We start from the raw sequence: 15670 nt of genomic DNA on the forward strand, positions 1-15670 counted from the left end.
TGGCAGTCAGCTCTGCTGGCACTGCAGCCTTCTTTGCAGAATAAAGGCCCACAATAAGAGCTGGAAGACAAGAAATTGGTTCTAATTTCAGCCTGAAATCGGAAAAGATTTCTGAATCTTTTCAGCAGATGAAAGCTTACCAATCGACCAGCCCGAGAATGTACTTCTGAAAAGGAATTGTTTGTTTTCATCATAAAATAGAAAAATAAAGAGGAAATAAGCAAATTGTTCTATCTACACATTCCCATAGGATACTAGAGTATGGTCTTTTAAAAAATATATATGCAATATAGTCTATTTTCACTAGAAAAAAGAAGATGAATTTGTTCTTATATCTTAGTATAAATATAAAATACATTATAATACTAAAAAGTGAGTCCTAAATTACAATTTCAGAATGCGTCTTGGAGCTTATTTCTGTTTTTTGGACTGGTACAGTGAGACTAAGGAGTTATTTTGGGCAGTTTGTCAGCTAAGTCAGCAACAAATCATATAGAAAGGCTGTACGTGAAGCCAATAAAATAGAATTCCTTATATGTATACTACATGCTGCTTCTAGTGACTATAAACTCTTGATTCTTACCAGGCCATATTCTAATAAAAGACACATTTTCCAAGGTTTATTAACCACTTAATTAGGAGGCACGGGATGTGGAGTTAGATAGAATAAGGTTTAAATCTCATCTCTACATATTCTAGCTCTGAACCTGGTTGAGTTTTTTTAACTCCTTCTCAGCTACAAAGCAGGAGTACTGTTATCACTTTCTAGGGGTTTTGTGAAAATTCATATATAAGTAATGTATCTGTCACATCATTCTAGAAAATCACTAGCCTGGCCCTTAAGAGATGTTCACTTAAGGTTGATTCTCTTCCAGAGTAGCATTTGGGAAATTTCTTTTCCTCTACACTAAGACACTGGCAATAAGTTATCCCTTCCAACTTTCTGTTTATTTAGCATGCAGTGGATTCCAGCTATGGGATAGGAATAGTTCATCACCACTTCTACTTTTTATTACTTGATGAAGAGAGAAGTAAGGCAAAGGGACACCCACTTCTGAATGTCACAGTTGCCACCAAAACAGCTCTCTCCCCTTCCCCTTTCTTGTCTTGCCATGCCTTCTCTACCTCTCTCTTCCCCTTTCTTCATTCATCCACTTAATAGATAGATGAATGTGTGTCAAGCCACTACTTTTCAAACATTTGAGTGCACGAGGAGCATCAGGGCCCCATTTCCAGATATTCTGATTCTGTGGATGTTGGGTGGCACCCAAGAATCTTCCACTCAATGAGTGTAGTGGGTACAAATGTAGGTGGTCTGCAGATCACACTTGAAGGAGCACTTCTAGAAAGACTGAGGGATAAAGACAGCCTTTTTCCTAAAAAAAAGCCCATGTACTAGTGGCTGCAGATGTAAACAAGCTGGAATGGAGCTGGGGGAAGGGAAAATCAACTCTACCTGGCTCATTAAGAAAGGTTCCATTGCAGAGGTGACCTTTGAGCAGGATCTTGAAGGAAGACTAGAAATTTGCCAGATGGAGAAGGAAGAAAGAAGATTCCATGCAGAAGAAGCAACACAAAGAACCAGAGGCAAGAAAGAACATAGTGTGCTCAGGGAGAAGTACCCTCCTTCCATCAATAATGATGGTCTCGGCTGGGCACGGTGGCTCACACCTGTTATTCCAGCACTTTGGGAGGCCAAGGTGGGAGGATTGCTTGAGGCCAGGAGTTCAAGACCAACCTGGACAACATGGAAAAACCCTGTCTCTACCAAAAATTACAAAAATTAGCTGGGTGTGGTGGTGTAGATCTGCGGTCCCAGCTACTCCGCAGGCTGAGGTAGAAGGATCGCCTGAGCCCAGGAGGCGGAGTTTGCAGTGAGCCAGCATCACACCCACACCGCTGCACTCCAACCTGGGCAACAGAGCCAGACCCTGTCTCAAAAAAAAATTAATAAAACTAATGATGATGGTCTCACTCCATCAATAAATGAATTTTAAGCACATCCCTCTCAAATCAGAAAGTTCATTTATAAATTATACATGTGTACTACTGTTAATCTGTATACTAAAGATGAGGAAAGCCTACTTAGAATAACAAGTGAGTACATAAAATTTAATATTGTATTCATGCTCCACTTTGGAAGCCTGGACTAGGGTAGGGCCTTACCATGGGCAGTAACAGCACCTGCGATTGTGGGGGAGAGCCTGCGTGGAGGCCAGGAGCAGAGGAGGCTAGGCCTGGCTGCCTTGGGTTGAAAGTGGGCCAGCATTTCTGGCACTTCTTGTACTATATCAGTTTCTTCCAGTTTCTGTTCCTGTTATTTATGTTCAGCAACCATGATGGCATCTACATAAACGCCCTTCCACTTGCCCCCACAGTTTTCTTTTTTTTTTTTTTTTTGGAAGGAAATACAACAGTGATCAGAGTGGTTGGCTCTATTTTGTGCTTGAGACAAAGAGGCATTTTGCTTTATTTTGTTTTATTTTGAAATTTGTTTCATTTTTTCCTGCTTTCTAATATTTTCCAGTTTTTTAGTAGAGATGGGGTTTCACCATGTTGGCCAGGCTGGTCTTGAACTCCTGACCTGAGGTGATCTGCCTGCCTCGCCCTCCCAAAGTGCTGGGATTATAGGCGTGAGCCACTGCGCCTGGCAGATGTAACTTTAAAAGGGGAAGCGGAGGAGTCAGCACTTTTATAGTCAAAGACACTGAAATACTTGAGTCAAGTTACTTTCCCTGAATAGTGACCTCCATGAAAAGAAACTGAACTAATAAGTAATTAGCAAAGATAAAAATTTCTATTGTTCATCAAAGTCATATATACAGTTTCTAAACAGAGGAATATAGATTTTTCAGTTGAACATTTAATGTTGTAGGATTTCCATACTATGGGATTATGCTATTCTGTCATTTAAAAAAATCCAATAAGAAAAAGAAATCTCTGTATTTTTTGATTAATTATGTCCTTTTTGAAGAACTCCAAGATATTATTAGTGTTGAGAGTTAGTCCTTATACTAAATCTGTGTCTCATTCCAGAAATGCACCTCAGAGAGTATGATGAACAATTTATTAACCATGATTTCAAATCATTGTGTGATTCCAACATAAAATACGCAGACTAAACAATATTAACACATTGTATTGACTCTCATAAAAGTAGTAGAAATAAAATGTCAGCCTGATTGGCAATTGAGTATAGTCATTGATGTTCATTGACAGTCAGATGGATTTTGACTTTGCTTTGTATGTTGAGTGTGGTTCATGCTTGAGGCACCCCCACTGTATTTTCCGGATGGGCGTGATTAGTAGGCAGCCTTTCAAAGGGTTGTGTGCTAACCCCAGTCTACATGCTGTGGACATGTATGCAGTGTTTTATATGTTTACCAAATAGCACTGTTAAATCCAATAAATCTTTAGAAGGACCAATTTGTCACCAGTGCTGCATTTCGAAAAAAAAAATCTATTATTATTTTCCAGTTTTGAAAAGAATTCAGGTTGTTATAAAACCTAAATGCAAATATATACAGAGTGGAAGGTGAGAGACCCGGGAATTCCAGCAGTGTAACAATAAACAACAAATAGCCAAGGACTTGGTAATGTGCTCAGGGTTAAATAAGAGTCAGTGGAAGTGGAGAGGTGCGTGGGACAGACAGACATTTCTGGGGTAGACTTCCGAGGATGTAACCATGTGAGAAGTGAAGGAAGAGGAGCCATGGACACTGGGTGAGAGATGACACCAGTAACCAGCATAGAGGGTACAGGAGAGAGGACAGGATGGGGAGCAGAAGAGCAAGGAAGAGCCGGGAATTGGCAGTGTGCAGGAGTGTGAGTGCCCTTTACAGTTAGGGCTGCCAGGCCTCCTGACCCTGGGAATAAAGAACCATACAGTCTTGCTGCATTTGTGGCTGTCAAGCCAGGGAAGAATCTTTGTTGACAGCTGCAACAGTTGAGAAATTGGTGAGCTGAAACCCCTGACTAGCTTTGCCCTGGGCCCAATAATTGCTGGTAATACTTGGGGAGTTGGACTAGAAATGGTACTCATGGGAACAGTACATTAGGCCTTAAATGTATAAAGGAAGTTTTCCTGCCTTGCAACTAGTGGGCAAAATTTAAGGGAAGGAACACAGATGCTAAGTGCTAGCTAGTACGGGGCAACTGTAGCTTCCCAGCTCAAGGCCCACGTGGTGGTCAGTGGACACTACTAGGCTATCAGCCCAGCTGACATCCCTCTCAGGGGATGTTAGAACTGTTGGTCACAGTTCTTATTCATTTGCATTAAGAAGAAGCAGAGCCCACAGTGGAGAGAGATGTTTTTGTACCACTCTTTTCTTTTTAGTGAAAGAAATGGACATTCTTTATGCAGGGAAGCCTGGCTGTAGGGCTTATCAGCCTTTGGCATGCTTTGTGCTATTTTGTAGAGGCCAGGAAGTCTGAAATATTCATTAGCATTCATAGCATCCTTTCTCTCCAGCAGTTCCCACCTTCTCTCTCTACTGCGTGCTCCTCCTGCTGGGCCTGCCTCCCTCCCCATGCTCCCATCCTGCAATTGTCGGCTTGGCAGATGATGAGTTAAGGAAGCTCCAGCTGACGTACTTTCCCCACAAGAAGGTTCTGCAGCAAAATTGTCTGGGATCAGATGGTCCCCCACAATTCCTCTCACTCTAGTCTCCCTGAGGCAAATGCATGGAAGATGGAATGTGGCCTGGTTTTAACTCTTTAACATCTAACTCTGGCTGTTGTTACAGATTGAGTTCTTCACCTCCCCTTTGAAATTCTGCTTTCATTCCTCAGTATCTACCAGCAGGGTCTGCTCTCCAGCTCATCAACCACATTGGTGGTCCTGTGGCTGCCTCTCTGTGGTGGCATCTTTATTTTTGAAGAACACTGGGCCTGACATGACTCACCCAAGCTTCCAAATGAATCAGTTTTGTCACTCAATGCCTCCATCTCCAAATTTAAAGAGCCTTTCACAGGGCAGAAAATGATAAATCTATTACTAAAGAGGCCTTCTGATTCTTTTCATTATTGTTATTGTCAGTCCTCTATAGAAAGGAATCAAGACAGTGGAAACATTTTTATAGAATGACACTTTATCTCTGTGATTAACTATATAATAAACTGTAAAGTCTTTGCCATGGTAATCTCCTCCTTACACCTTATTGCTTTGATAATAAAAGCTTTTTTATGGCAACAAAATAAAATTTTACTATCCAGGCAGTTTGGCTAAAATGAGAAGATGTGTTTTTAGAAGGAGAAAGGGCACATCTGAAACATGTGAGGTCCGCGTGGATTTTTGGGAGCTCTGTTTATGTAGAACACGTTTGATGTGACTGGTGCCCTCCAGAGGGCTTTACCCAACCATTTAGAAAACTTTTAGTGGCCAGTGGAAAGCCAATTAAAGAGTTATGTATTTCTGTCAAGTACTCGGGATCACTGTTGAAAAGCAAAAACATTCAGAACTTAGCATTTCAGATGATCAGTGGTGGGAGAACAAATTTCAGTAATTAAACCACCATAGTTTGCAAACTGCCTGTTTTGACTCAGCCAAACCTTGTGTGTTTGGTGAGTATCATGACACCTTTACTCATAAGCTTATGTCTCAAATGATTAAATTCCATCAGTGACCAAAATTATATAAAGTTTTGCATAAATGTGATGTATATGCAAGCACCACAATGTACTAGTTAGTAAGTTTCATTATTGTTATGCCACAGAAAAATGAATATGTTGTCTTCCCTTATATTCATCACTATCAAGAAATTTTTGTTGAGCAACCCATAATAGTCTAAGACCATGAAATTGAACAGAAGTTTTTAAAAACTCAGTCAGAGCTCTCTAAGGAAGTGACGATTAAGCAAAGACCTGAAGGAGGACTCAGAGCTGATTAGATGAAGAGAAGCAAGGTTAAGCAGAAGAGTTGTCTTCAAGGCAGAGGGAGGGGCTTGTTTCAAGCCCCTGTGGCAAGGAGAAAGCCAGGCTCGCTCCTCCTGGGATGTCAGGAAGCTTAGATGAGATCATTCCAGGAAGGCACTGGCAGTCTACCTAATGTGCCTGGCCCACCATCTGCACTCAGAAAGTGATCAGCTCACATTTTGAGGCAACTGAGGGCTGATACGTGTCTGCAGAGGTATACCTCGAAAGCAAGTGTGTGACCTTGCAGCTTCCACAGTAGGAATGTGGTTCATGATACTGTCTGTGATTCTTCTGTGACTCATCAACTCCCTAATTGTCATTCTTCTCCAAGGGACTCGCTCCTCCCTCCATATCTGGTAACTCTATACCAGGGCTTTGCCAAGTGCCCTCTGTCCTTATCCAGCCTGCAGAGTTGTCAAGCCGCACTTGACTACCCACACGTGTCTATCTCTGTCCTGGTACCTCTAAGAAGATTCCACAGAACGTGGAAATGGCACCGATGAAATTACTCCCAAAACTGGATATGACACACCCAGACACCCCAGGCTTTGTGGGCATTTAGAAGGATTTAGGCATGGTCTTTCCTCTTTGACCTTCTTTTAGTCTGGCACTCACTCGATGTGAGGCTGGCTCCTCACTGTCTGACAGCCTGCCAAAGGACAGGCTGGCTTTGCTACTTCCTCCACATCCACTTCCCACCATTATTCTTCCCTTGACAAGCCTACTGCCTGGAAAGCAAAACTCAAGGAACTCTCAGGTCTACACATTGAGATTCTCAAGGGCAGGCCGGGTTTATCTGCCCTGGGCTGGCCCCTGATCTTGGTTTGCATCTGTTTATCAGCTCCAAGCTGGGTCCTGAGTCAGCAGAGATCACTGGCTTGCCTTTGTGCACATGAGTTTTGAAAGCAGCCACCCATAGATAGCAGAGCTTGAATTACTACGATGTTTGCAGACTATCTTCTATGGAAATACCCAGAGGAACGGAAGCCTGGTTTGATGCCAACTTCACAGGCTCTTTCACATCCTCAAATGTGTGCATTAAGCAGATTAACAATTTATTGTGTAAACCTCTTCCCTCCTGTTGCTAGCCCAGAAGGTCTGAACTAACCATTGTATATAAATACCCAGCTTTGTTTAATATGTGTCAGACCTGGGGACATGTATTATACCCCAAATGTCCATCTTGTAAATTCTCTGGGCACAAAATTATGTTAACAAATTTGATCAACAAAAGTGTTACGACGGTCTTGTAGCTGATAAATTAGCAAAGGCCCTTGCCCACACCATTCCACCAACCCCACACACAGGCAGGAGGATTCCCAAGCCTCCAGGACCTCTGCTTTGCCTGCAGTCTGCTCCTCTCCCCTCCACTGGGCATCTGAGGACGTGCCAGTCTTGTGTCATATGCAGCAGTATTTCCCTTAGTGTGTGCTGGGCATGCTCTCCAAACCTGGGGACTCCATTTATAAAGGCTTCTAGTTGATTCAGGGAAGGGAATCCTAATTTCTTCTTCTTGCCGTCGTCATTTTCTTTCCTCTCTATCTGCTTTTCACTATTTCCCCAATGAGTCCTGGCAGGTCCTCTCACATCCTTCTCAGCTCTTCCACAAAGAATGTCGTCGTGCTGACTTTTGTCTCTTCTCTCTTCCCTTTCTGTAAGGGATAAAAATTCAAAACATGTCCTCAAGCAGAGTAGCTTAACCACATATTTATAGTTTGGGCGTCTGGCTCCACATCTGTAGATTCTCCCCATATCTCCCCAGCAGCTTGTCTCGAACAGTCTTTGTTTCCCTAAAGTAACATAGCAGTGCCCCTCTCTAAGAAGGTTGTAAATAATGAAAACATACATACACACACACACAGATGCCTCTGTCATGGCTATGTTTGTGAACTTGGCAGAGAAGCTCATAATCACAGGAGCACAAAGCCTATTGACTCAACCCGGCATTTCATACAATTACTGAATATGTGCTGGTTGATTACATAGACAGTCTCTGGAAATGCAAGAACTTGTCACATTGGAGACCTCCAGGGAGGGGAACTGAGTAAGTTGGGGCAGAGATGGAATAAAGAGTTCCTTCTCACTGTACACCTTTTTGTATTGTGCATTTCCTATATTTAAAACACATTGACATACCTATGTTACGTTAATAGATAAAGGACAGGCGTCCTGATATGTTTGTTACACCAAAGTGATCATATCCAGTGACCGTAAGCCATGTGTGTCATGGGGCTGGCCGATGTTGTCTACAGTCGAGGGACTAGGCTTAGAGCCCAGTTCTGGAGAACATGCCATGCACTGTGCAATTAGTCCTTTCCACTAGGATTTCCTGGTTGGGAAGAGCTGAGTTCCTCAGCACACAGTCCTTTACTCTTCAAGTATTTAGGTTGCACAGTCTACTTGAGGAGCCCCCAAACTGCTATAGATATATCCCAGAAGTCACTTCTTTCTTTGACAAATACTGCAAAATTTTTCAGAGGAAGTAAATTTTCAACACACTTTAAATTGCAAAAGTACATCTGACAGAGAAGAAAAAGTCCATGTGATGGAACAATCTGAGAGTAATAAAGATGATAACAGTGTTTTGAAGCACATTAAATATGAGTTTATAATTAATGTGTATAATTAAAATATACAAACAAGCAAAAAAATCTTCTTGATTACCTTTGAAGGATGCTAAGGAACCAACTATCATTTTGAAAATGAAAGGGGAGAATCAAGCATTCATCCTACCTGACCTATGCAAACTATACTTCATGATAACCAAATCATTGATAAAGTTTCTCTTTATGGAAGAATTCCAGGAAATAAATGAAGAAGGAGCGATAGAATGTGAATATCTCAATTTTGCAAACCCTATAAATCTAGGCAATGATCATCATTGGCTGCTAAGATCATAAAAAAGAGAGATGTCTTTTGTATTTCCTATAAATTTGCCATTTTAGATGTAGAAATTTGATTAAACTCAGTCTGATTTTTTTTCAGGTGGAGTAGTTCATATCGTGTATACTTCCATCAGCACACACATAATGACACAATACACTTATCAAGTGTTCCTCCTAAGAAAATAAAACCTGAATCTAATCAAATTTCTACATCTAATACAATTTATAGGAAATACAAAAGAACAGGCTAAATAACACCATGGAGATGTAATCAGCAAAATTCAGGCTTTGCACAACTCCTCAGGATAAACAACCTAATTTCTTCAACAAATAAATTGCAAAGGGGATGGGAAAACAGATGAGAGGGAACCTCTGGATTAAAACAGATGTAAGAGTCAGTCAACCAATTGGAATGAACAGGGCTTGTTTAGATCCTGGTTTTAACACACTGTTAAAAAAAAAAAAAGATTTATGGGACAGTTGGGGAAATGTGAATACTAAGTAGATATTTGATAACATTAAATTATTGTGAATGTTTTATAGGTGCTATAGTAAATTATTGTGGTCCCCAGAAGTCCTTATATTTTAAAGATATATATTTAAATATTATGACTAAACTAAAAATATAAAGAGAATCTGACATCTGTGCTCACCCACCCTGGGGATTTTCCCCAGGCTCTTCACCCTGCACAGCTCCCTGCCTTTTTGCTAAAACCTCTCTTCACTCCTTCCTGCATAAAAATCTGTAAAAGGACATATAAGGAATTTGTCATGATGCATTACTTCTGGGAGGGGAACTAGAGAACTGGGGGTTGGGATGGGATAGGAGAGAAGCAAACTTTGGGACAGATCATTGTTAGCTTTATGCAGGTAATATCTTTTCAAAGGACTAACCAAAAAATAAATGAAATACGAGGAAAAGTTCATTAGAACCTTGAAATGCTTACTCGGGAGAATGAAAAAGGCAGAGACTCATGTTGTTGAGCATGTGGATGGATTGGCCCAGACCATATTTCTCAAAGTATGGTCCCAGGACCATCTGCAGCAGAACTGGGCCATCTCCTTCCCTCCCAGCGAGAATCTCTCAGGGTGGAGCACAGAGACACTGGGAAATACAGTTCTTAAGGACCTAAGTGCCAGCTTTTCAAATACTTATTATATTGTTTTGGAACTTTGGAATGCATAGGACAAAAATATTCCCAAATTTAAATTCAAAGCAGCACAATTCTGAAAGTCTAAAAGACTTTTTTTTTAGGTTTGTTGACAATGATTTAATCAGCAGATGTCACTATGTAATCCTTGGGAACATCCCTTCCATGTTGCCTCATTTTTTGGAGAGGCAGAGTGTACTGCTGGCATTGTAGCATAGAAATATTTATGGTAATTTTGTATTTTGTTTAATGAAAATAATTTTTCTTTTACTTTCAGTGCTTATTAAAAGTTTATCTTTGATTAAGCATTCTTTGCTTTTGTTTTTGTTTTTGTTTTTCCCCAGCATCATTGACAAAGAAGTTTCATTAATGGCAGAAATGGATAAAGTTAAAGAAGAAGCCAGTAAGTAGACAACACATGGTTATTTTGATTAGGAGCTTCCCAATCAGAAGCAATCCATAGTCAGACTGACAATGATATCGGATTCTGAACAGGGTCCTAAAATTTATGCTGAAATTTTGGCTCATGAACTCTGTAACCTTAGGCATGTCACTTAGCCCCTGGAAGCCTCATTTACATCATCTGGCAAAAGGATACAGTTGCAACACTCACCTCATACAGGTGAGTGCATGGCAGGATGGACACTCAGTACATAATAGGTGTCAGTTGAGTTTTCTAAAGTCCAAAGGGATGTTTGTGCACATAAAGAACTTATAGTTAATTGGATTTAAAATGACATTGAATTTAGTATTAGATTTTAAGACAATTTGAACTCTTTAAAACTTATAAATCCCATCATCATTTTTACTAGTTCTTTTTTAGGTTCAATTAAGTTTATCATATTAAATTTTCCTAGAAAAGTAGTCGCATTTGAAACTTAATTACTTAAATTCCCCTCAACATTTTTAATTACATATATAAATTTAATATATCTGATTTGTCTTAAGGGCTTCAGATGTCAGACAAGGCAAACTCACAAACCTAACAAGCAAAGTGTTCCTAAGCTTTTAAGCAACTCTTATAAGATTAATAATTCAAGGCCAGGCGCGGTGGCTCACGCCTGTAATGGAACACGAGGTCAGGAGATCGAGACCATCATGGCTAACACGGTGAAACCCCATCTCTACTAAAAATACAAAAATAAAAAATTAGTCGGGCATAGTGGCGGGCACCTGTAGTCCCAGCTACTCAGGAGGCTGAGGCAGGAGAATGGTGTGAACCCGGGAGGCACAGCTTGCAGTGAGCTGAGATTGCGCCACTGCACTCCAGCCTAGGTGACAGAGCAAGACTCCATCTCAAAAAAAAATAATAATAAGATTAATAATTCAAAATTAAAGATACACTAAACAGTTTTTTTGTTTGTTTGTTTGTTTGTTTACGGAGTCTCGCTCTGTCGCCCAGGCTGGAGTGCAGTGGCGCCATCTCTGCTCACTGCAAGCTCCGCCTCCCAGGTTCACACTATTCTCCTGCCTCAGCCTCCTGAGTAGCTGGGATTACAGGCGCCTGCCACCACGCCCGGCTAATTTTTTGAGTTTTTAGTAGAGATGGGGTTTCACCATGTTAGCCAGGATGGTCTCGATCTCCTGACCTTGTGATCCACCCACCTTGGCCTCCCAAAGTGCTGAGATGACAAGCTTGAGCCATCGCACCTGGCCTAAACAGTTTTCTTAAAATACTCCAGTTCTGTTCGTGAACTTCGTCAAATACACTGACCAACCTGCCAACTGAAAACCGCAAAAGAAAATCAATTCCGTATTTTAAATTGAAAATCACAAATCAGATTGTTTAATGTACGAAATTCTCTGTTTAAATAATGAACATGCTCAAATTATCTTGATCATTGCAAAACTTAATCCTAAATTTAACATAAAATATTAACATTCTGGGTTTGACTTGTTTTATTTTCTTTATGCTGATTTCTAAACCTTTCCACTGTGGTAAAGTTACTTGAGTAGTAGAGAAGAATTACCGTCTTAAATAGACTGAGGCTCATGAGTTGGAAATTTCAACAAAGACAAGATTACTTAGTCAGATTCAACATCAAACCACAAGTGAATGTGTGAGGCCCTCTCTTATTATTGAATTTAGTTTGCTGTGTTAATGGGGCCCCTAAAACCCTATTTTTCAACTGGGATTTAGTTTTACAATCCTTGTCTCCTAGGCATTTTAAATTCCTCATCTTTACCCAAAGATGAATTGGATAAATGGCAGTCTGTGCCCCTAACCAGATTTCAGTGAAATCCCTTTACCTTTGATGTGATGTCTTTCTTTTGCCAGAATGAAAGATCAGACCAGATTCTTCATTCTGTTTTATTTTTCTTGTCTGGACCTAGGCCATAATTCAAGTGTCATTTTATGGAAAATAGCTATCGTTATTTTTGTTACACAGTTTTCTAAATTATTTTGTTATTCATTTCAGACCTCCTTTAGTCAGGCATCTAAATAATTGTAAGCAACATTTTAGAATCCTGAAATACAGCAAGCTTTGTTAAATGAAACTAATGTGATCCAGGGTGAAGCTATGGACTATTTAGGTAGTTAAACAATCTCTTTGATTGTGAAATTATTTTATTCTTATGAAATTTGTTGACATCTTCAGTAAAAGTAGATTATATACACAACTTGGGATTTTCCCTACTTCTCAAGTATAGCTTACTTCAGTTTCATGTCCTAATGATAAAAATGCTAACAACCAACACAGACACAAATGATCCTCTTGAACCAAAATGGAAAGTCACTAGAACATCATCACTTTCTTAGAGGTCAAGAAAAGACCTCGGGTTTCATGTACTCATTTTTCCTTCTTGAGACATGATAGTGTTTGATGCCAAGACCTGTGGAATTTGGAACATCTCTGGAGAGCATCCCATTTTAAAAACATACTCAGTCAGTAAACACATGGGCTTCCTTGTGTCCAGGATAAACAGCAAGCAGACAAATGTAGAGCCTGCACTCACCAAGCTTTCAGGCTAGCTGAAACTGCCAGATTGGTTAACAGGGTTCACCTAACTTCAGTAATGCGTACAGCAGGTCCTGGTTTTTGAACTAACCTCAGCCCTGGGGAAGCCTATTTGCATGCTTTCGAGGTAGGCAGAACTGAGTTCAAGTCCAACCTCCATCTCTAACTGGCTGTGTGTCCCTGAACCATGTTGTTGACTTCTCAAAGTCTAATATTCCTTAGGCCCTGGCGATGGCTCACACATATAATCTCAGACCCTTTGGGAGACCAAGGCAGGAGGATTGCTTGAGGCCAAGAGTTCAAGACCAGCCTGGGCAACATAGTAAGACCCCATTTCTAAAAAAATAAAATAGCCACGTGTGGTGGCATGTGCCCATAGTTCTAGCTATTCTAGAGGGTGAGAGGGGAGAATCACTTGAGCCCAGGAGTTTAAGGCTGCAGCAAGCTATGATCATGCCATTACACTCCAGCCTGGGTAACAGAGAGAGACCCTGTATTAAAAATAATAATAACAACAACAATAATAATATCCATCTCAAGTAGTTATTGTAAAGATAAAACGAAAAAATACATGTCAGGCACTTAGCACAGAGCCTGACACAATATGTGTGCAAAAAGGGAAGAGTTCTTATTAGTAAATTACCCCAACCCCCTCATATTACAGTCAAAAAATGGAGATCAGGGGTTCTGTTGCATCTCTCAAATGACAAGCCTGTATCAACACTATGTCTTCTCCACAGATAGAAAGAACCATGGAATTTCTCCCCACTAACTACAGAACTGTCTTTACAACCATCATCTTTAACTTGGTTCTCTGTGGTCTCGAGTATTTTTCACACTTTACATTTCCTGTAGACATTATAAATCATATTTCCTCAATTATAACAGAAGCTCCTAAATCCCTCATGGCACCTAACCCAGTGCTGAGAAGACTGCAGGTACTTCATAAATATTTGTTAAATGAGTCATTGTAAATAAATCAGTATCTGTAGACTGTGGGAACGAATATTAGTGAACATTCATCTAATTGCAAAAAAGAGGAAGTATATTCTAGATGAAGAGATCTCACTTTATCAATAATATTTAGAGTTAGCATTTTGAGTATACTATACGAAACACCTCACATATGTTATTCCATTTATTTCCACAATACCCCTACAAGATGTGATCAGTTCCTACACAGATTTTACAGAAGAAGAAACCAGGTGTGTTGTAGTGCTAGGGTCTCAAACTTCATGCTTATACCCAGGTAAGCACAGGTGTCAAGTTCACTAGAGATACGGGAAGAAAACATTACTTTGTAAATTCATAGTAACACAAACAAATTATGAAGTAGAATGCAAAATTCACGAGAACTTTTAAGGAATAAAAAGTATTCCAAAGAATCTTTGTGCTTAAAGAGCCACTTCTCTGGCTCCTGGCCCCTGGCTCCCACCTTGGGATTTTAAGTATATTTTCTGCTGAGGGTTATTGTTTTGAGAAGCCTTAAGATTTTCTATGGTTCAGATAATATGAGCAAGCTTCCAATGTGTTTCAAAAACTTGAAGGAGTTTATAAATCCTATTGAGAAAGTGGATTTCAGCTTACCAGTTGCTGTTTATACATACATAATATTAATTAAGTCTTGAATGCAGTGAAAACTTAAGCTGTACAGAATTGTCTTCCTCTACAGATTTCTGAAAGCATGGTGCTTCCAAAACATAATTATTATTCTATTGCAAATTACAGGATCAATGAAGCTTAAAATCTGATCTGTTTTCGTTTTTTGTTTGTGTGATTGATGTTTTTGAGGTGAAAACGTTCACCCCCTCCAGCCAAAGAATATTGGCTTTAGATCTCAAGTTTTAAGGCTTTTTTCATAATGAAAGGCTTTGAAATGTTAATGAGACTATATGTAAAATGCGTTTCCATGCACATTGGCATGAGTGTAAACAGAATTTATTGGTGATCTTGCACCTGCATTCCTATTTTAGGGCCCATTTATATCTATTTCTATAAAATATTTTGTTTGGTATGAATGCCCAAGTTCTACTTAATCAAAAAGAACAATGGCCCCTAATTGTCACGAGTCTCACAAATGATCCATGAAGAAAAGTCAGATCTGTTGGACTGTGTCATCACTGAGGGCCTAATGACCCCTTTACTAGCTGCTTTTCAAGTCTGGGCCTTCAGATTTATTATTATTATTATTATTATTATTATTATTATTATTATTATTATTTTGATGAGACAGGGTCTTGCTTTGTTGCCCAGGCAGGTCCTGAACTCCTGAGTCAAGCAATCCTCCTGCCTCAGCCTCCCAAAGTGCTAAGATAACAGGTGTGAGCCACTGTGCCTGGCACAGAATTAATTTTTTTAATTTTAGTTTGCAAGAAGAACATACTTCATTTCATATTCCTACTTGAATTGTTTTCTCATGCTGCAGATGTTAGTCCCATCCATATATTGAATTATAATGGCCAACAACATAACCAGTCAAAGGTATGGATACTAAACAGTCTTAAGTGACCCCTGTAGAAAAGGAACTTCCATCCTTCTTTAGATATTCCCTTTAAGTAATAGATTAATTCATTCATTGAATTCTTCACTCAGCAGGCATATTGCATACCCCTTGGGTACCAAGCAGGCACTAGGTGCCATGGACACAAAGAACTACATAGTGCAGTTCACACCATAGTCCTGAGAATGACTGGAGATGCTCGCAGGAAACAGATAGGGCCAAATGGGGCAGGGGGAAACCATGGCACACTGGGCACCCGAC

The 15670-nt window shown here is 40.0% G+C and overlaps 1 protein-coding gene across 13 annotated transcripts in view; it reads left to right on the forward strand.

Annotated features, from left to right (window-relative positions):
• SPATS2L (spermatogenesis associated serine rich 2 like) overlaps window positions 1-15670 on the forward strand; it is a 172456-nt gene that overhangs the window by 143487 nt on the left and 13299 nt on the right. For all 13 annotated transcript variants that reach the window (XM_055290165.2, XM_063644909.1, XM_063644912.1 and 10 more), the window contains one exon: window positions 10294-10352. In XM_055290165.2, coding sequence (XP_055146140.1) covers window positions 10294-10352 — 59 coding nt within the window. The remainder of the gene's footprint in view (window positions 1-10293; window positions 10353-15670) is intronic.

The sequence above is a fragment of the Symphalangus syndactylus genome, chromosome 8 (assembly GCF_028878055.3).
Source record: "Symphalangus syndactylus isolate Jambi chromosome 8, NHGRI_mSymSyn1-v2.1_pri, whole genome shotgun sequence".
NCBI lineage: Eukaryota > Metazoa > Chordata > Mammalia > Primates > Hylobatidae > Symphalangus > Symphalangus syndactylus.